The 21,396-nt window shown below is 43.9% G+C and overlaps 1 protein-coding gene across 7 annotated transcripts in view; it reads right to left on the bottom strand.

Moving 5' to 3' along the window:
* Window positions 1-21,396, bottom strand: part of LOC133390356 (cystine/glutamate transporter-like) — a 62,576-nt gene that overhangs the window by 25,895 nt on the left and 15,285 nt on the right. For all 7 annotated transcript variants that reach the window (XM_061638810.1, XM_061638808.1, XM_061638809.1 and 4 more), the window contains 8 exons: window positions 18,449-18,746; window positions 13,124-13,250; window positions 10,432-10,547; window positions 9,643-9,768; window positions 5,950-6,049; window positions 5,818-5,862; window positions 3,509-3,632; window positions 200-303 (listed from right to left, as the gene is read on the bottom strand). In XM_061638810.1, the coding sequence (XP_061494794.1) occupies window positions 200-303; window positions 3,509-3,632; window positions 5,818-5,862; window positions 5,950-6,049; window positions 9,643-9,768; window positions 10,432-10,547; window positions 13,124-13,250; window positions 18,449-18,659 (953 nt within the window). In that variant the 5' untranslated portion in view covers window positions 18,660-18,746. The remainder of the gene's footprint in view (window positions 1-199; window positions 304-3,508; window positions 3,633-5,817; window positions 5,863-5,949; window positions 6,050-9,642; window positions 9,769-10,431; window positions 10,548-13,123; window positions 13,251-18,448; window positions 18,747-21,396) is intronic.

Here is a 21,396-nt window from a genome sequence, read left to right as displayed (position 1 = left end):
AGGGATTGGGAATCTGTGGCCTTCCATACGCAGTTGGACTCCAGCTCCCATCAGCCCCAGCCAGCATGGCCAAGGGTGAGGAATAATGGGAGCTACAGTCCAGTGACATCTGAAAGGCCACGTGCTCCATCCCTGATGCATGTAGCCGAGCCCTCAGCCAGCCCTTAACAAGTAAGGTTAAAAACAGGTATTCACTGACCTTGAAAATGTGAAGATTCCTCCATTCATGGTTCCAAAACAAGACAAGGAAACCAGGACAGGGACCACTGAGATAAGGCTCCGGAAAGCTTTGCGTGCAAAACTCTGGAAGAAAAGGTGCATTCGTGTTCAGAAATGTGACGCTATCAATTAATTAAGTTAGTGGCAAAAGAAAACCACTGGATGACATTCAACTAAAGTTACATACATGCTATAAAGCACAAAGAATCCTGGGAATTGTAGTTTACCCTCATAGAGCTACAATTCCCAGCACCCTTAAAAACTACAGCTCCCAGGATTCTTCGGGGGAAGCCATCTGCTTTAAATGTGCTTTAAATGTATGGTATGGATGTGACTTCTATTTCATTCTAATTTACACTTACTTGTTCCTCATCCCTCTGAAATCCCCAATTTTTGCTTATTTTAAGAAAGGTGTGGAGTTGTTGTTACTAGTCCTGAAACAAGTGGGACCTTTGGGACCTGCAACAAAAGGCTGTGGCATGGAGTGCTTCTCTACAAGATCCTTGTCACTCTAATCCAACTTCCCACCCTGGTGATTCCCCACACCTAGCAATCCGTAGCCAGTGAATATGCTCAGTCCACTGGGCTGTTTTGGGGGGTTCTCCTCTCTTCAGATGGGGAATGCGTGACTCTCCAAATATTTCTGGACTCTCTCACATCAGCTCCAGCCAGCACTGCCGATTGTCAGGGATGTTGAGAACTGGAGTCCAACAACAGTTGAAGGGCCACACATTCCCCTTTCCTGGGTTATGGGAACTAACTAAACTTGACAGATTTTTTTTCTGCAAAGAATGAATGTAACCACTATAGGGAAAACTCAGGTGGTGACTCTCATAGTGGTTAAAAGTCCTATCCCCACACTCCTTCCCTGGATGACTATTCAAGATACAAGAGAGACCTGCAAAAAAAAAAAAGTAGTGTGTGGAGTGCTCCTGTTTAGGATCTAGCTAGCCATGCCCTTTTCCAGGATACTCCATTTTAAAAAGGTAGTGTGTGGAGTAGTCCTTTCAGTATCTACTTAGCCATGCCCTTTTCAAAAATACTCCATTCAATTTTTCATTCATCTGTTCACCAATAGTCAGGCAACATTCCACACCCAGTGAGCATGCTCTGTTCTCACTGGGTTGCTTGTTGCAAGGGATCCCCTATCAATGGTGTACTACTGCAAATTTGGGGTTCTACCAAACCAGCTGATATCTCTCGCTTGTGCACAGATGGTGCCAATTTGAACACATAAGGACCAGCACTGAAAGAATGAGTTCACTATATTATACATCCACAAGAGTGGCTGTATAATATAGTCAGCATGGATTTTTCGCATTCCGCAATGTGAAATTGAAAATACTCCCCATGGCATTCTGATGCTTCCCATAAGCTCATTTCAAAACAAAACCTTAGAAAACTCAGAACTCAGAAACACTTGCTTAACAACCCTCTAAATTCTCATGTCAGAGAGAATTGAGAGTTCAAAGAGACAGACAAAAACCAGACCCCTTTTGGACTTTTTTCTGTCAGAGTTCTCATAATTTGTTGAAATTAATTAAAAACCAGCCATGTTCACAGAGTACCTGTATGTATTACTGACCTTGCTCCATACTCTGACCTTCATCTTCTGCAGTTTAAAAGTTTTTTTAAAATGCCTGGTTGGTTTTTATTTAATTTTAGAAATTTTGGCTTGGACTCAATGATAAGGCCAGGCATGCTCAGTAAGAATCAACTGTCAGTGTTCTAAAAGCCAGACTCGCAGCTGCTGGGCTTGCCTAGTCAGGGGGCCACACCACACCAGACCTTTATTTCACTTGAGACAGTCATGGCTTCCCCCAAAGAATCCTGGGAAGTGTGGTTTGTGAAGGGTGCTGAGAGAAGACTCTTATTCCGCTGACAGAGCTCCAGTGGCCAGAGTGGTTTAACAGCCAGCCACTCTGGTTGAAGCTCTGTGAGGGGAACAGGGCATCTCCTAGTAACTCTCAGCACCCTTCACTAACTACACTTCCCAGGATTCTTTGGGAGAAGCCGTAACTGTCCAAAGTGAAATAAAGGCCTGGTGTGGATGTGGCCAGGGACAGCTTTGGTTTAAATTTGGGTGGGAGGCTACATGTGCCTGCTGTAGGATAAAAAGGTGGGGGAAACACTGAAAAAGAATGATATTGTTCACAGTATTTTCCTTTTGGAAAGGAAAGGGGCTTCCCCTCTGCTCAGTGCCCACCCATCCAATCTCTTCCCCTCCCCCTCCCTCCCTCCCCCTCCCATTCCTGCCCTCCTCTTCCCCTCCCTGCCCCCCTCTTCCCCTCCCTGCCCCTCCCCCAGGTCAGTTTCACTATCCTAAGCATGATTGCACAGGAGTAAATCCCACTCAACTCAAAAAGCATGTAAATGATCAAACCTGCCCTCCCCTCCTCCTCCCACCTACCTCCTCCCTCGCCCTTCCTTCACCCCCTTCCCCTCCCCTTCCCCTCCCCATCCCCTTCCAACCCCCTCCTTCCCCCTTCTCCTCCTCCCCTCCACCCTCCCCCATGGTCAGTTTTACCTATCCTAAGCATGATTGCACGGGAGTAAATCCCACTGAACTCAATAAGCATGCAAATGATCAAACCTGCCCTCTCCTCCTCCTTCCTCCTATCACCTCCCTTTTGCCTCTTCCCTTCCCCTTCCTTCATCCCTCCCCCTCCCCTTCCAATCCCCTCCTTCCTCCTCCCCCTCCTTCTGTTCCCCTATCCCCCCTTCCTCTTTCCCTCTACTCTCCCCTTCCCCTCCTCCTCCCCCATGGTCAGTTTTACTTATCCTAGCCATGATTGCACAGGAGTAAATCCCACTGAACTCAATAAGCATGCAAATGAACAGACCTCAGAGTCACAGGTTACCAAATTCTTCCAAACTACACAGGAAGTGGATTGGACTTTGAAAGACCAACTCAAATTGTGTTTGCATTTTTATAAATTTGTAGGACAGTACAGTATCTCAGAGAGGAGGTCAGGTCTCCTGCTCCCCTGATGCATTCACTGTAGCTGCCCAATTTCCCTGCTTTTTAAAGTTTGATAGAAATAGCTGTGGGGTATAGGTACGTTCTTAAACCGCAAGGTTTTTTGCCTATTAGTGAATTAATATATAAATGGTTTGCTATTCTGGGACTTCTTGGTGCCCAAACAACTCTGACTGCCTCATTCTGTGAAACATGCATATAATTGCCACTGTCTTAGAAGGCAAGTCTCTCTTCCATCTACTGAAAATTGAACCCTCTTGTGGTGGTGGATTAATCTGATATTGAGTACAATGTTGGCTTTTGACTCACCACAGCTACTGCTTGGGAGGCCAAGACGTCTGTTGCTGTCAGTACAGTGTAATAGGAAACATTAGTAAGCATGTAACCCACAATCACAGTGATCACTGACACAATCACTGCCAGAGGGATGTTTCTACAAAAGAAATAAAAATTGGAGGGGGAGAGAAAAAGGTAATAAGTATAACTGTTCCCGCCCTGAATCATGTTTTACCTAAATGCATCATTTCCTTAGATGATGATGATTTAGAAGAATCACCTTTTACATCTACCTCAAGGAGATTTACAAACAGACCATAAATCCAGCTAAAAATAGTTTTTAAGATAGTAAAACACACACAAAACCCCCCACACATGTTCCAAACCCCTTCCCTAAATTTTCAGCTTTAATTTGGGGTGAGAGGGAGGCCCACATCCGGAAGGAAAAACGGGCAAAAAGTATTCTGTCCTACAGAACTGAACTTATTCAGTGTTTTGAGAGCCAGTGTGGTGTAGCGGTTAGTGTATGGGACTGGGACCTAGACGACCAGGGTTTAAATCCCTTCTCGCCATGAAGTCTACTGGGTGACCTTGGGCCAGTCATTGTCTTTCAACCTAACCTAACTCACAGGGTTGTTGTGAGGATTAAATCTGAAGGGAGCAAACCATGTTTGCATGACACCTTGAGCTCCTTGGAGGAAAGGTGGGATATAAATGTAATAGGTAAAATAATAAATAAATATTACAATATTCTTGCTTTCTAGTGTTTTGGCCAATGTGCGAAGCCATTAAATGAATGCTCATTAAACAGTCGATGCCGTCCAAAGAAGGATGCAGACAAACTGGAACAGGTTCAGAGGAGGGCAACAAGGATGATCCGGGGACTAGAAACCAAGCCCTATGAGGAGAGACTGAAAGAACTGGGCATGTTTAGCCTGGAGAAGAGAAGACTATACTGAGAGGAGATATGATAGCACTCTTCAAGTACATGAAAGGTTGTCACACAGAGGAGGGCCGGGATCTCTTCTCAATCATCCCAGAGTGCAGGACATGGAATAATGGGCTCAAGTTGCAGGAAGCCAGATTTCGACTGGACATCAGGAAAAACTTCCTAACTGTTAGAGCCATACGACAATGGAATCAATTACCGAGAGAGGTAGTGGGCTCTCCGACACTGGAGGCATTCAAGAGGCAGCTGGACAGCCATCTGTTGGGAATGCTTTGATTTGGATTCCTGCATTGAGCAGGGGGTTGGACTTGATGGCCTTATAGGCCCCTTCCAATTCTACTATTCTATGTTTCTATGATCTCCCTGCAAACAGATCCCGATGAATGTTCAATAAACAGGTTGTCTGGAAGTACCTGCATAACTAGGACAGGATTGTTGTCAGACTTTTTTCTAAAGACCACATTAAAATTAGCATGAATCTCATTGGATCACTTAGTAAACTTTCTTTTGTATATGTTGTAGAACAAAACATGTTTCACTCCTGGATTAAATATGAAGGGGGAAAAATAACATTTCTTCCCCCCCTTCAGTGTTGGCATCATTATCAAAATCATCACTGTATTATGAAAATCGCTATCTCTAAGAAGGGTCCTTTAAACTGGGGGGGGGGATAGAAAATTTGTTGACTGCACCAGCAATATATTATGAAAATCAGGAGCCTGAAGCCCGTGCCTTGACAGCCTATTCAATAGTGGAGCCCTGCTCAAGACGGCTGTGATACCTGCTTTCAGGGCAAAAACCCCCAGTTTATGTCAAGTACAGCTATTCTTGCCTGGTCCACAAGCTTTCTGTGTGCCACCAGAGTAAAGTTCATAAACCACCAGTGGCTTGTGGGCCACAGTCTGAGAATCTCTGTACGAGGATATTTGACACACACCGTGCTTTTTATATTTTTTAAATTTTAAAATTAATTTTATCTTTTGATAAAACCAAATAGGAGCATAGGAAGCTGCCTTGTACTAAATCAGACCATTGACCTATTTACCTCAGAGTTGTCCACACTGACTGACAGTGACTCTCCAGGGTTTCTACTTGGACATGCTGGGGATTGAACCCAGGATCTTCTGCAGGCAAAGCAGATGCTCTAGAAACAAGCTGTGGCCTTTTCCCAAAGGCCATCAAAGAGTATTTCTGGGCACATGTCTTGTTGACTAGTAATGAGTTTTTAATGGTTGTTTTGTTTTAATATATTTTGAAGTCTGTTTTTACGATGTTTTAAAGTGTTATTAGTGCTTTTGTTTGCCGCCCTGGGCTCCTACTGGGAGAAAGGGCAGGATATAAATCTAAATAAATAAATAAATGATAGTATTACGGGTTCATCCTTTTGACTCACCGTTCTGGCTTCACTAGCTCTTCTCGCACAAAACTAGTTTGAAACCTGCATTGTGTGAGGGAAAGGACAGATTTCAGTGACGCTGACAGGTTATAAGTGAACATCATAAAAAAAATTGTTAACTACACATACCATCCTGAATAGGCAAACATCCCTGCATAAAAAGCCAAAGGTAGCTTGTCCAAAACGAGTGTCTGATCATTGAAAGCATCCTGGAAATTTTCTGTATGGCCTAAAGAAAACCATAAAGTCAGAAAGCAAAGGGGTAGTAAAAACAGATACTTTCCTATGATGGTTGGATGAGTATGTGAATGAGGCTTGATTTTACCATGCACATCTTAGAGAGAGCCCATAGCTCAGTGGTAGAGCATGTGATTAACATGCAGAAAGTTTCCAAGTTCAATCCCTGGCTCCCTCGTTAATAAGATCAAGTAGGAGGTAATGGGAAAGATTTCTGCTGGAGTTCTTGGGGAATAATGAGAACAATACTGGGCTTTACGGGCAAATAATCTGACCTGGTATAAGGCAGCTTCCTAGTGGTTATATTAAACTAAGTCCTACTCAGACAAGAAGACCCACTGAAATTAATGAACCTAAGTTAGGGCGCAATCCAACTCACCTTGGATTGGGGGGAGTTGGATGCTGCAGGCCCTCAGCACCACTGGCAGGCTCCCAGTGCCGCTGGGCTATCCCAAGCTATGCCAGCAGCAGCCCTCCACCGTGGCTGAGCCACAGCACTGCCAGGAGCCTGGTGGCATTGCTGGGGTGCTCTGCCACTGAGCTACAGCCCTTCCCAAAAGTTTGGCTGTAGACCTTCTTACCAAGGGAGAATTAAAAATGTAAATGTACTGCCTTCCAGTCGATTCTGACTTATGGCGGCCCTATGAATAGGGTTTTCATGAGGCTGAGAGGCAGTGACTGGCCCAAGGTCACCCAGTGAGCTTCATGGCTGTGTGGGGATTCAAATCCTGGTCTCCCAGGTCATAGTCCAACACCTTAACCACTATACCACACTGGCTCTCATAAGGGAGAATTACTGGGGGAAATTATCACACAATGATTTTTTTTTTTTAGAAAAACCCTGGGCTGTAAATGAACACATGAATTCCCCTTCAGTAGATATCCTAAAAGGAAAGTGGTTCAGTACCTATAAATTTTTGTGCTTTGGGGAATTGAAAATCAGCATCTTGTTGAATACAACAGAGAATGGATTCAGGAAATCTTTAGCCTTTTAATTGTCTGTAAACTTCCATGCACTGGGAAGTTTGACATATTTACAGTATGGGTTTTAAACTGTTGGTTAGGTGGGTGGGGTATAATTTAGGAAACTATCTATATGAAGTGATAAGTATGCCACTATTTGGGGGAAGAGGCATACTTCCACCAATGCAAAACACAGCTCATTCACTGGGCACAATGCACAATTCAGTGAGTGGTTAAGCTTTTTCTTAAAAGTGCTTAATTTTAGCTGAAGCAAAAGGGTTGCCTTTGGAGGTGAGGAACAGATGAAACCAAGTAGACAGCAATCCAGAAGCATGTGATTAAAAATAGATCATGTGAAAAGGAGCTCAATCTAATCTCTAGACTGCTGAAAATTGGCCTCCACTCTTCCATTTCCCCACCCCTATTTTGAACCATTTGGACTTCTCAGAAAAGTGGAATAAAAATAGAATGTATACATACATACATACATACATACATACATACATACATACTCCTTGATTCAATTTAAGGTGTTGTCAGAGCACTACAGGCCCACCCAAATGTAGACCAGGACCCCATCTGAATTATACATTGAAAGCAGTATCATACCACTTTAAACAGTCATGGCTTCCCCCAAAGAATCCTGGGAATTGTAATTTGTTAAGGAAGCTGATATTTGTTAGGAAATCCCTTTTCCCCTCACAGGGCTACAGTTTCTAGAGCAGTTTAACAACCAATCCCTCTTCCCAGGAAACTGTTGGGGAAGCCATGACTGTTTAAAGTGCGTTGAAACTGCTTTTAATGTATAGTGCAGATGCGGCCAAGGATATTCTCGAGCTCAGGTTCACTGAGATCAGTTGTTTGATCTGGCAGTAGATAAAAGGCTTCGTTCATCAGGCAAAGGCAGAAGCCCATGCTCTACTTCCTGTACCAGGCATAGCTAATTCAGATACTTCCTATAGCCTTCCAATGCAAAGAACTGTCATCTCTGACCATTGGACATGCTGTCTGAGGCTGTTGGGAGTTGGGGTCCAACAACAGCTGGAGGGCTACAGGTTCCTCATCCCTGCTGTATATGCTTCTTATTCCCTTCTGCAGCAGACAAGTGCCTTGAGGCTGGAACAGACACTCCATGATGGGTGACAGGGCCAGTGTCAGGTGTGACTCGGCCCTTGGGTGCCAGCCTGCCCTGGGGCCCCTGCTCCCAGCCCCCCCTACAGACTGCTCCACCTACCTCTTCTCTCTTTCTGTGAATGCCCTGCGCACTGGGCATGCAGGTCACTGCCATCAACCAAGGGGCTGATACCCCCCCCTACTATCTTGGTTGATGGCACACATGCGCGCTATGCTGTGTACATGCACATGCCTGCCATCAACCAAGGTGGCGGTAGGGGCATCAGCCTCTTAGAGAAGCCTCTGCTTCCATCTTGGTTGATAGCAGCTGCCCAAGCAGTGTGCAGAGCATTAACAGAAAGGGAGGAGAGGTACATGGAGTAGGTGGGTACCGCAGGCCTGCATGATCTGCGGGGGCTGGGAGCTCTGTCTCTGCGATCTGTGGCAGGATCAGGAGTCGACACTGCCAGTGATTGCAGAAGGGGAGAGCTACCCCCACACCCTAAGGAGGGGCCCTTCAGGGACCCCTCTGGGCCGCAGGGACCCTCGGCCAGGGCCCAACCTGGTCGCCCTTTGGCGCTAGCCCTGGTAACTGACTAGGGTAGGTCTCAGCCTAAGGTCATGAAGTTCCTTGTTCAAACCTTGGCATTCCTAGCAGATCACGTTTTTTCTATATTTTGTGTCTTTTGTTGTTTGTTTGGGACCAACATGAATGGCAAAACTTGTGTGTGTTGTGTCTCTGTCTCTTAATAATAAATCAGCAAAATATTATTACTAAGATACCTGAACAACATCCCGTGAATTATGGCAGGGGCAGTTCAGCAATAGCTCTGTACTTTACCAGAAGACTTTCAGTTGAATTTTGGGTACCCTTCCCAAGGTCTCAGTTGAATGAAATACCTTTAGCTCTATATAATGATCACATTGTAGAAACATACCCCTCCATTTGTTAATTATTAATTACTGGAGAGAAAAACAAAATATGATATAGACACAAATATTATTTATCTGAAGACTGGCATCCTACCTTTCTTTCCATAGTAATCTAAGGTGGTTAAGAAGAAATCAAAATGAAAACAAACCATAAGGTTCCCAAAACACACACACACAATAAAGCTGTTTTTTAAAAAACTGAACACAGAAAAATAAACTAAATTATCAAAAGGCTAGAAATAGCAGAGGTAAGAGCCATGAGTACATTTTCCAAACCCTCCAAGGCCTTTCTGAAAGACCAAGATTTCATCATAATGTGAAAACAAAACAATGAAGAAGCCCAACAGGTCTCCTTAGGGAAGGCATTCTGTAATACAGGTGCCACCAATGAAAAGGCTCTGTCTCTTACACCCACCCGCCAAACTTCAGACTTCCACCTCTCATGATATTCCAAGTGTGTGGGGAGACAGTCCTCAAGGTATAATATATGGATGCTATAATATTTATATATGTAAGTTCTTGAAATTTGATGGCCATGTTGTTTAATAGCTAATAACAACAAGAATAGTGCAATACCTTGAGCTAAAAGCATCATCCCTGGGACAATGATGAGAGTGAGAGCTACCAGCTTGACAATGGACAAGATGGTCTGTAGCTTGGCACTCCAGCTGACACTCCAAGAGTTCAAGATAAGGACAATGTCTGGATTGGAAAGAAAGAAAAAAGCATTTGGTCTACATGATGGGGCTATTTATTTCAGTGAGTGAGTACAAAATCAATAAAACTCCAATTGATTTGGCTGGATCACCTACCCAGGGCCAGTTCTAAATGGTGGCCAGGTTGGGCACTGGCCTGAGGGCCCCAGAGCTACAGGAGCCCCTGAGGGGGCCCCCACCCCCCCATGCAATCCACGCCCCCATGCCCCCACTTATCTGTCAGCCGGCTTTTTAGCATTGCCCTTAATGAAGATGGCGGCCGCAGCTTCCCTAAGGTACTGAAGCCGCTGCCGCCATCTTAGTTGATGGCAGAGATGTGTGCAAGTAGCAAGCATGTGTGCCATCAACAAAGATGGCGGCGGAGGCTTCATTCCCCTTAGGGAAGCTACAGCCGCCATCTTCATTAAGGGCAATGCTAAACAGACCTTCATTAAGGGCAATGCCAATGCCCAGACAGGTAAGGGGGGCTGGGGGGGCACAGGGGGTGACTGGGGTGGGGGGGCAGGGGGCACATGTGCATATGCATGTGCACACCCACCCACCCACCGGGGGGCCAGGGCAAGCTGATACCCAAGGGCCCCGCATGCCTGGAGCCGGCCCTGCACCTACCAAGGAAATGAACAGACCGTAGCTCCTGTTTTGTACTTACAGTAGCCAAGGAGAGCAACAAGTTTCACAGCCAGAAGTGGCGCTGCACAGGGAGCAAAAAAAGGTTCCAATATGTAGCGTCCAAATGCCAGTGCAACTACTGCACTGTTGGCTGGCCTGGAGAGAAAAAAGGTAGATTGTGTTCTGTGACCAGACTTCAAGAAAACTGTAGATTTATTTTCTGATGCAAGATGTTACATTGCTGCAAAGTCAAGTAAACCGGGCAGTCAGCTTATTTTGACTGCTTTCTGTATGATCAGAGCCTTTGGCTCTTTCCCCCCCAACATGTACAGGAACAGGCTTCAGCAATCATGTTTAAATGCTAATGCAAGAATGGCAAAGGGAAAGCCAGCTGTGGAGGAGCAGGGGGTTGGAGGTGGATGGAGGTGTTCAAATGGTGCTCAACCACAAAGCTCACTGGTTTGCCTTAGACAATCACTATCTTTTAGCCTAACTTACCTCACAGGATTGTTGGGAGGACAAAATCTTATAGCTCCTTGCATGCCACACTGAGCTTCTTGGATAAAGGTTAGGATACAAATATAATAAATTATTTCATTCTGAGGATACTCTTCAGGAAGACAATTTTATGAGAAGGTTGCCAGGGATTTGGCTGTGTTCAGACATAATGCTAAGCCATGGTTTAGTGCTTCATGAATGAAGCTAGCCTCCTCCCATTCTCATATACTCTACCTTCCCTTCCCTTCTCCTCTTCTTGTGGAGCCAGGAGAAGTTCGGAAGAGTTCACATTCCTTGTTACTCTTTGATTTGAGTGAAAAATATGGTTAACTAAGACCGAAAGCAAAAGCTTCTGAACTCCCCCTGGTTCTGCAAGATGAGCAGAGTAGAGGGGGAGAATATGAGCAGAGCAGAAGGCTAGACTTGCTCACATAGTGCCAAACCACTGTTGAGTGTTACATCAAATGTAGCCATTTGTGGATTGTAATTTACTGGTTTTCAGAAGACAGTAGAACACCTATTATCAAAATTTTGATTCTTCTAATTAAAATATTCTTCTAATTAAAATATTCTTCTAATTAAAATATTCAAAATACACTTCTCATGATGTCTGCACAAATAGAACTGTATAGTCCATGCTTTTTCGTGCTTGTAGCTGACATACTATCACATATAACTGACGATGAAATGACTAATAAACATTCTGTGTGTGTCAAAATTCCTAATTTCTCTGTTCTGTTTTTAATGCAAAATGTTCAACTTTGAGTCAAGTTCAAATTTTTACATGCAAATTCAAAATTCAAGTGTTATAAAATAACTTTTGTGATTTTTTTTACAAATTTTGGCAGATGTTAAATAAGTCTCATAAGATGGCACTTGTCAAATACAAATGCGTACCAGCTATCAAATAATCTCAGATGCTAAACACCATCTCTCATCAGCTATCAACTACCATCAAGCACTAAATACCATTTCAAGTTAGCAATGAAATCATTCATATGCTGCCCTGGACTCCTACTGGGAGGAAGGGTGGGATATAAATCTAATTAATTAATAAAAGGTTGGAGTTAATCATATTGTCAGTCAAATATTTGCACTAGGGTGACTATTTCTACAGCGTACACCTAGCTCAAATATGGAGAACCTCTCAGGCCCAGGGGTCAAATGTGGCCCCCCAGGCCTCTCTTTCTGGCCCTTGGGACTCTCCTGAGGTCCTCCCAAGCCAGCCTCCTCAGCAGCCCTGCTTTGCATCCTTCTTGAATGTTTTTGCCTGGCTGAAATAAGACTTGAACTGTGATCATGTTTCTTGTTTGCCTGGATGGAGAGGAATGTGTTTGTGTGTAGAATAGGGAGTGGTGAATCTGTCAATCTCCATTTCTCTCCATTTCTCATTTTTCCAATCTTAAATTCTGTTCTTCACATTTTCATATCAGTTTACAATTTTTTAAAAAAAAGTCCTCATGAAAGTTCATCAGCACTTTAGTGAAAATTTCTCCTGACACACAGTTTTGCATGCAATGTTGCCTAATTTATACATTTTTGCAAAGCAGTTTTTCCTAATATAATGCAATTTTATATGTTATTTTCAATAATACAGGTTTTTTATGGACACTTTAGAGAAGTACATACATTTTTGTACACAGTACTTGGTTGAAAAACTGCACTTTACAATTCGGAGAAGTGCGAAATTTGAGGAAGGGCTGTGTTTCAGTTTACACATTGTCTCAGAAAGAACAAATTAGGGAAGTTTGCCTTTAAATGTGAATTGAACCAAATTTTTCCTCCATCCCTAGTGAAGAAGCCAACCTACAGGACAAAGGTAAAATTCCCATCAGCGGTCCTGCCCATTTTTGCCTCTGACGATGCCTATATTTACTTTTGGCTCCCACCCACCCCAGCATGTGGTCCCTCAAAGGTTGCCCAGGAGGAAATGTGGCCCTTAGGATGAAAAAGGTTCCCCACTCCTGCCCTTGATCATTGTGCTGTTATTCCCAATGGGCACAGCTGATACAAGTCAGAGAAAGAGAATAGATATATTATCTGTCCATTACTGAACATTGCCATTCTCCCAAAAATATAAGGTGGTCATTTGCCATCTTCACATATGTTTGTGAAGTGTGTAGTTTCTTTCATTGATGTTTAAATATATATTACATATACAACTGCACCAAATGGGGCAGGGCATTCCAAACTCACCTGGAAGTTTATGGAAGGTTGCGGAAGGAAAAGCTTACCTAATAGCAAAGTATTCAGCCCACAGGAACAAGAAGCCTGGCAGAGGGCCCAGGGTTTCCAAGATATAGATGTAATGTCCTCCAGACTTGGTGATCCGTGTGCCAAGTTCAGCATAACTCAAAGCACCTGGAAGTGTTCAGGAGGAAAAGAGCTTTAGCAAACCATCCTAAAACATTTCCTTGTGTGTCATGTACAGTAGCAGATGGCATGGTAGGGCTGTGACGCTCACCTGACCTCTAGTCAGCCACATTGCTGCTGCTAACTAGGAAGTAAGGTGGGAGATGACAAGGCAGCAGTGAGGTTGGCATGGTGCAAACCATGGTGTGAGCCAATCCAGGACACCTGCTGGTGTGTATGCACTGCACCGACCTTGATGCCACCTCCCCAGCTCCCCCACTATCCCCAGTAAGCAGCAGTGACCCAACAGACTGGAGGTCAGGTGAACTTCACCCCCACCACACCATCTGCTGGTGGTCACACTGAAGGGGTATTGGCATTCTGCCATGTTGCCTTCATAACAGAGAAAAGAAGGACTTTAGTGAGGACCCTTATGGAAAGTCACTCTGATTGCAAAAACCTCTGTAGTGAATAAACCTTAGGATTTAAACAGGGATTCAAGTCCCTGCTTCAGCATGAACCTCACAGGGTAACCCTGGGATGAGTTGTTACTTCTGAACTGAACCTACTTTACAGGATTGTTGCAAAAACAAAATAAATATACCCCCATGTATGCCACCCTGAACTCCTTTGAGGAAGGGGAGTGATACCAAAGCAATGAATTGTTTTTTTAAAGTATGGCATAACCTCTGACTGTAGCAATATCTGATATATTGCAGAAGGTTTTTGGCAGAGAATCCAGGCATAACATTTTCCTTCTATCCTCATCATGAAGGTGGTGTTTCAGGCACAAGATTTCAGACTGGACAGAACTTTCCACCACCCCCAATCTACCTAGGGGAACATAAGAAGAGGCTGCTGGATCAGGCCAATGACCCATCAAGTCCAGCATCCTGTTCTCATAGTGGCCAAGGAGGGCCGTAGCTCAGAGGCAGAGCTCCAGGTAGGGCTGGGAAATGCTCCTGTGTGAAACCTTAGAAATCAATATAGAACGGGGTGGCCAGTGAGGTGCTGCCCTGGATGTTGACGTACTACAGCTCCCATCGTCCCTGATGTTTGGCCATGCTGGCTGGAGCTGATGGAGTCCAAAACATCAGGGCAACACCACGTTGGTTTTGTGGCTAAGCTAGATGGACCAATGGTCGGGTTCATTTTAAGATTTCAGCTTCATATCTTCCTACCTCTGCCTCTATGCACCATTAGAAAATCCACCTGGTGGGCTGCCATTTTGAGTGTTTTGCTTCAGATGCAAAAAATGCTTGAACTGTATAATATGAAGCATGTCTAATCAGAAGTAAGTCTCACCGAGTTCAAAGGAGGTCACTCCCTAGTCATCATCCCCAATTACTGTTGTGGTTGAAGAATCAGCTTGCGTATATTTACATCCTAATTCAATTATCACAGACTGTTTCTATTTCCATTTAACTCCAGCTTTTCCATTCCCTCCCCTTTTGTCATTCATGTGTTATGTACTCATCCACTGAGGATCACACGCCATGTGTCTAATGCAGTGGACTCTAGTCATAAAAAGCTTATGCCATCGCAACATTTGTTAGTCAAGTTGCCACAAGACTCTTTACTTCCTAGTTCTGCCACTTAGGATTGCAGCCTTCAGAGTGCCTGAGAACCACAAACTAGGGAAACCAGAATGATCCCGATCAGCAGGAAGAGTCAGCGCAGCTTTTTCACTGATCCATGTAAATCATGACATTCAAAATGGTCCATAATGACAACCTGAACCTGGAGGCTGTGAAAAATCCATGACAGTTCCATATGTGCACCCACAATGGAACCATATGGTCAACAGCTATCTTAGATTTTAGCCTGGGTTATTTTTAACCTAAACTTCAGATGGCAAACATTCATGTTTTAGAGCATTATGCGCTGTCCAAATAAATCATTGTCCCCTAGTATTTATTGTTGCAGAGCACTTCCATTTAAAATGGACTTTTACAGGGTAATCCTATACACGCCTATTCAAAACTAAGCCCCAATGAGACCCTGGAAACCGAGTATATGATTGCAGCCTTCGCTTTCCATTTATTGTGGGGCAGATGGGAGGTGGATTCCATTTTGGTTTACTTGGTTTGGTTTACTCTCAGTTGTCTTTCATGGAAAAAGTCCTGTTAAAAGCTCCTAGGTGGTTTTTGCGAAACACCTGTGTGACTCCCCACTCACTCTTGTTTATTAGAAAATTTTCTGCACAGGTTGAACATGATGTAGCGGCTAGAGTTTTAAACTGTGTTTAAGTTTGAAAACACCCAAGTAGTCTCTCTTTTCCTCTCTCAGCTTAATCTACCTCACAGTAGGGATGGAAGGATGTGTCAGTTTTGGTTCTCTCCGTTTCTCATTTTTCCGATTCAGTTCTCTACATTTCTGCAGCAATTTGCATTTTTTAAAAAATCCTCATGGAAATTCACCAGCATTTTAGCACAAATTTCTCCTAATAAACACATTTTGCATGCAGTTTTGACTAATGTACACATTTTTGCAAGGAATTTTACAATGCATTTTTGTATGTCATTTGTTCGCTTGGAGAACTGCATCACAAAATTTGGATGAGTTTTGACAGATGGCTGCGTTTCAGTTCTTACATTGTTTCAGAATGTGCAAACGTGGTAGATTTGCTTTTAAATGAAAACTAAATCAAATCTCTCCTCCATCCCTACCTCACACGGTCGCTGTGAGGATTAACAGAGCATGATGAGAACAATATGTGTTCTTTGGGAAGGGTAGGGCAACAATGTAAAATAAATACATTAAAATCCCTTTGGTAAAAGGCTCACTAAAATAGCTCAATGGCAAAGCATGTTTTGAAGACAGAAGTCCCAAGCCTCAGTCTTCAGCAGAGCTTGGAAAAGTTACTTTTTTTAAACTACAACTCCCATCAGCCCCAGACAGCATGGCCACTGGATTGGGCTGATGGGAGTTGTAGTTCAAAAAAGTAACTTTTCCAAGCTCTGGTCTTCAGCATCTTCAGTTCAAAAAGGACCAGTTCAAAAAGTTCTAGGGACATCCTCTGCTTGAGGCCCTGGAGAACAGCTGCTGATCAAAGTAGACATGACTGGGCTAGATGGACAAATAGTCTGACCCAGTGTAACACAGCTGCCTCTGTTATAATGCTGAAATAACTCCTTTGGAGAAATGATCTAGAGAAGCTTTTGCTAACCTGGTTCTCTCAAATGTTTTGGACTTGCAACTCCCATTAGCCCCGTGACTGATGGGAGCTGTCATCCAAAACATCTGGAGACCACCCGGTTGGGGAAGGCTGATCTAGAGAGATACTTCACCCAACTACTTTCGTTTCATATGGTCAACATCTTCTGATCTTCAATACGCTAAAATTATGCTTCAGGCAAAATTCCATACCTTAAGTATTCATTAGAAATAAAAATGGGGCACAAACTTGGTTGCTACTAGAGGGTCAGTGAGTTAGAGTAAATGCCAGGGGTCCATTGAGCCAAGGGTGCTGCTATTCATAGACAGATTTGGCCCCCTTCCAAAGTGGTGGGGAAAGGTTTTTGTGCAGGGCTTCCAGGAAGCTAAGGATAGTATTAAGTACAACAAAATATTGTTGTGTGGAATACTCCTCTTCAGGGTTCCGGCCAAGCAGCCAGTCATGGCCCCTTGCAGGATATGCCATTTCACCCTCCCTCCCGCAACAGACACAAAACATTCCATGGTGACTAAATAAGCTCAGACCTCATTGGGGTGTTTTTTAGGGGAGGTGGGGTTTGCCATGTTCATTTTTATCCTAAAGATTTTGTTGTACAAAACTTGGGATTCCCTGGAGCTTGATGATACCTCCCTCTTGTTGAGGTGTCAGTGGCCACATTTTGGCTGCAATGCTGTTGGCACTCATCAGCTGAGTTTACTATTAGGAGGAGTGATAAGAGAAATTCTTGCTGCTGCTCTCAAGAGGACTGCAATCACTCCAGAAACCTCCATGGTGCATAAAAGGACTTGGGGGGGAGTACAAGGATGGAGGACCAGGTAAAAAAGCATCAGGAAGGTGCAAAATATATAACCCACTCTCATTCCCCCATATGTTCAGACGGTCAGCTGCTGATTCTCTTGCCTAAGATTCAAAAAAATCTTCAACATATCCTGGGGAGGGATATGTTCTACTGTAGATTCTCCTCTCTGAAGTCATTGGCACGGACAGGCCAGACAGCAAAAATGATCAGTCCAAGTTGCAGCAGGACAATTGTTATACAATCACCTATGGAAGACTCCACAAATAATTTGGGCTGCTTGGAGTAACTGTGTAATCAAAAAGCGTAACAGATGCTGTAAATCAGGGATAGAGAACCTATGGCCCTCCAGGACTTGCTGCTGGAGAGGGAAATGCCCCATATTCTACTTCCCAAATGGGATAATTATTCTGAAATAAATGTGATGTAGGAGTCTGACATATGAAAGTCTGCTAGGAAGCTGCTGAGTGGGGACCTTATGGGTCCAGGGCTTTGAACTGGCCTTCCAAATTTCGTCATGCAATGAAGGGTGCCTCTTCAGCTGTGTTCTTCTGATAAGATCCTAATTCATATTAGTTACACATTAACTCCATGTGGCTTTGCAATGCCTACTCCAGTTCAAGGCAAAAACAAAGGCTCACTGCCTAGTGGACACAATGGTGGTGTCATGGGCTCAGAGGCTGTTAAGTTACATCAGCTTCCCAATTACATATCAGAAAGCAGATATGACAGTATTGGAGTGTGTGCAGAAAAGGGGCAGAGAATTTGCCTTGCCTGCAGAAGGTCCCAGGTTCAGTCCCAAGAATCTCCAGGTAAGGTTGGGAATGGCCCCTGCCTGAAACCCTGGAGAGCAGCTGCCAGTCAGTATGGATCATATTGAGCTAGATGGACCAATGGTCTGACTCTATATAAAGCAGCTTCCTATGTTATTCAATGTTACCTACACTGACTGGCAACAGTTCTCCATGGTTTCAGTCAGAGGACATTTCTAGCCCTACCTGGAGATGTCAGGGATTGAACCTGGGACCTTCCATTCTCTGCACAACCATGGCAGCTTTCCTGAGGAAGACATTGCTGACCTGCTCCCTGCTGCTCTACAACACCTGCCTTGCAGATGGCCAGAGCTGACTACTGGAGCTACTAATTCAGCAAGGACTGGGTGGCACAAGCTGCCAGTAGGGTTCCTTGCCTGACAAGAGCTGAAGGAAGAGAGAAAAGAAACTCACCACGCACCAAACATAGAGAGAATCCCACAGGCAAACCAGACGACTAAGGAGAGGCCCACGTTGCCAGAGTTTTTCAGCACCCCTGTGGGAGAGATGAATATACCGCTGCCCACCATAGTGCCAATGAGGAGCGAGAAAGCTCTCAAGAGGGTGATCTTCTTCCTCAGAAAGACAGCCTCCTCTTTCTTCTTCAATTTCCCCATAGCTTGTGTGATCATCGGGGACCACTGAAGAGTGCCAAAGGTTCCTGATGCTGAGGTGTAATCTGAGCTACCATAGAGGTTCTTCCTGGTCCCCCAATCAACCTACGTTTAAAAAAAGTTATGAGAACATTTTCAAGGTGACTTTCAAGGCGAGGTGGAAAGTTATGAAGCAAACACAGAGTTCTCAAACCCATGTTTGCCACCAAGTATTAATGTGGGAGCAGAGGGCCACTTTCAGGAGAGAATCTACAGTTGAGGATGCTTAACCCTTTCCCTGACCCAATTCTAAAAATGTGGGGAGAGCCTAAACAAACATACAAAGCTGTCATATACTGAATCAGACCATTGGTCCATTTAGCTCAGTATTGTCTACACTGACTGGCTGTAGTTCTTCAGGATGTATGAGTCTCTCTCAGACCTACCTAGAGATGCCAGGGATTGAACCTAGGACTTCTGCATGCAAAGAAGGTACTCTACCACTGAGCTATGACCCTTCTCCATGAGAAGAGCAGGCCCTTCACTGCAGATAGTATAAGAAGAGCTTGCTGGATTAGACCAAAGGCCCATCCAGTCCAGCATCCTGTTCTCACAGTGGCCAACCAAATGCCTGTGAGAAGCCCAGAAGCAGCACCTGAGTGCACAGCACTGTCCCCACTTGTGATTCTCAGAAACTGTTATTCAGAGGCTAACTGCCCAGCAGTGGAGGTAGACCATTGCCATCAGGGCTAGAAACCATGATAGGCTTATCCTCCAGGAATTCATCTAATCCTCTTTTAAAACCATCCAAGTTAGTGGCTGTCACTACTTCTTGTGGTAGCAAATCCCATTGTCTAACTATGAGATGGGTGAAGAAGAACTCCCTTTGGTCTGTCCTGAATCTTCCAACATTCAGCCTCATGGGATGAGCTCAGGTTCTTCTAACATTATGGAAGAAGGAAGAAAAATGCCCTCCATCCCTTGAAGGTTGACAAGGATTGTGACAGAGGGGATGAAGCAAAAGTGCTTGTTCCTGCTTCCTCTTCCAATATCACATGAAGGAACAAAAGACCTGAGAGGGGCTTATGTCTCCCATGCAATCCTTTCCCTCAACTATTTCCATCCATTTTCCCCAGCCAGGCACTGAGACTGGAAATGAGCCCTATAGGTTGAAAACAGGCTGGGAGGAGGCAATATGGAGGAGATTTGGAGTGGGGGAGAATTAAGCACCTCTCCCACTGATTTTCTTTTACAGATGCTTCCACCACCACCCTGCCCACATTCATGCTGTTTCTGCTGAGGAAGCCCTTAAATTATAAACCATTCACATAACATCTTTAGTTTGATGAAGTTACCATTTCCTCTCGGTGTGGTAAAACCTAGAAGAACCCTCATATGAAAACACTCCAAATTGCCACATACTCGAGATACTTACTTTCGAGTCAATAGAATCTAGTGGTTGAAGTGGCTTGTGGGTTTACCTCATAGGTGCCCTTTCAGAAGATCACGTTTACTGTATGAAGACTAGTGGAAATTTATCTCCCACAAACATTGGTGTGTAAATTGAGCCTCTTGGTGAATTTGAATGACCAGTTCTTAAGGTGACTATTATTATTTATTTATTTACTATTGTGGAAGAAACAGAGCTTCCCATTGTGTATAAATCCAACTCTTGCCAGAGGCACTTTATTAAACAAACTAAAACAAAGCAAAGCAAAAACAAAACAAAGCAAGCGGTCACTTGGAGACAAATTCAGACAAGCATAAATTCAAAGTTCTCTGCCATAGACAATTCTACCCATCACCCCTTGTGTGCCTGCAAGGTTTTGACCAAAGAATTGTGGCCTATAGAGTTTTATTCAACACTATATTTATATAAGGCCACCCAATAACATGGTTCTCTCGGCTGCTCACAAATGTAAAACGAACACACACACACACACACAGAATTAAATGCAATACCATAAAATATCACCTTGCAGACTAAACACTTCCAGTAAAGCATAAATCCAAATGACTAAAAAAAGACACAACATGTAAACAGTGGCCCAAAACAGAAAAATCAGAGGTGTTTTATACAGCCACAAGAGTGGCTGTACACTATAGCCAGCGTTGATTTTTCACATTCCACAATGTTAAATTGAAAATACCCCCATGCCATTCAGATGCTTCCCATAAGCTCATTTCAAAACAAAACCTTATAAAACGTATAGTCCTGGACTCAGAAATGCTTGCTTAACAACCCTCTCAATTTTCATGGCAATAAACAAAACAGACAGAAAGAATAGAGAGCTCAAAGTATAAAAAAAGAGGGGGGGAAACCCAGACCACTTTTGGACTTTTTTCTCTGAAAGTTCTCATAATCTGTTGGAATTCATTAAAAATTAGCCATGTTCACAGAGGACCTGTAATCCTGTTACTGACCTTGCCCCATACTCTAACCTACATCTTCTGCAGTTTAAAAATCAAAAAAATGCCTGGCTGATTTCTAATTAATAAGTTTTGCATTGAACTGAATGATAGTGTCAGGCATGCTCAGTAAGAACCAACTGTCAGGGTTCTAAAAGCCAGACTCACAGCTGCTTGGCTTGGCTAATCAGGGGGCTACACCCACACCAGACTTTGATTTCACTTGAGACAGCCATGGCTTCCCTCAGAAAATCCTGGGAAGTGTAGTTTGTGAAAGGTGCTGAGGGGAGACTCCTATTCCCCTGACAGAGCTCCAGTGGCCAGAGTGGTTTAATACTCAGCCACTCTGACTGAAGCTCTGTGAGGG

Source organism: Rhineura floridana, chromosome 8 (genome assembly GCF_030035675.1).
Source record: "Rhineura floridana isolate rRhiFlo1 chromosome 8, rRhiFlo1.hap2, whole genome shotgun sequence".
Classification (NCBI taxonomy): Eukaryota; Metazoa; Chordata; class Lepidosauria; order Squamata; family Rhineuridae; genus Rhineura; species Rhineura floridana.
The sequence above is the reverse complement of the archived record's forward strand: the minus strand, read 5'-3'. Positions and strand labels throughout refer to the sequence as shown.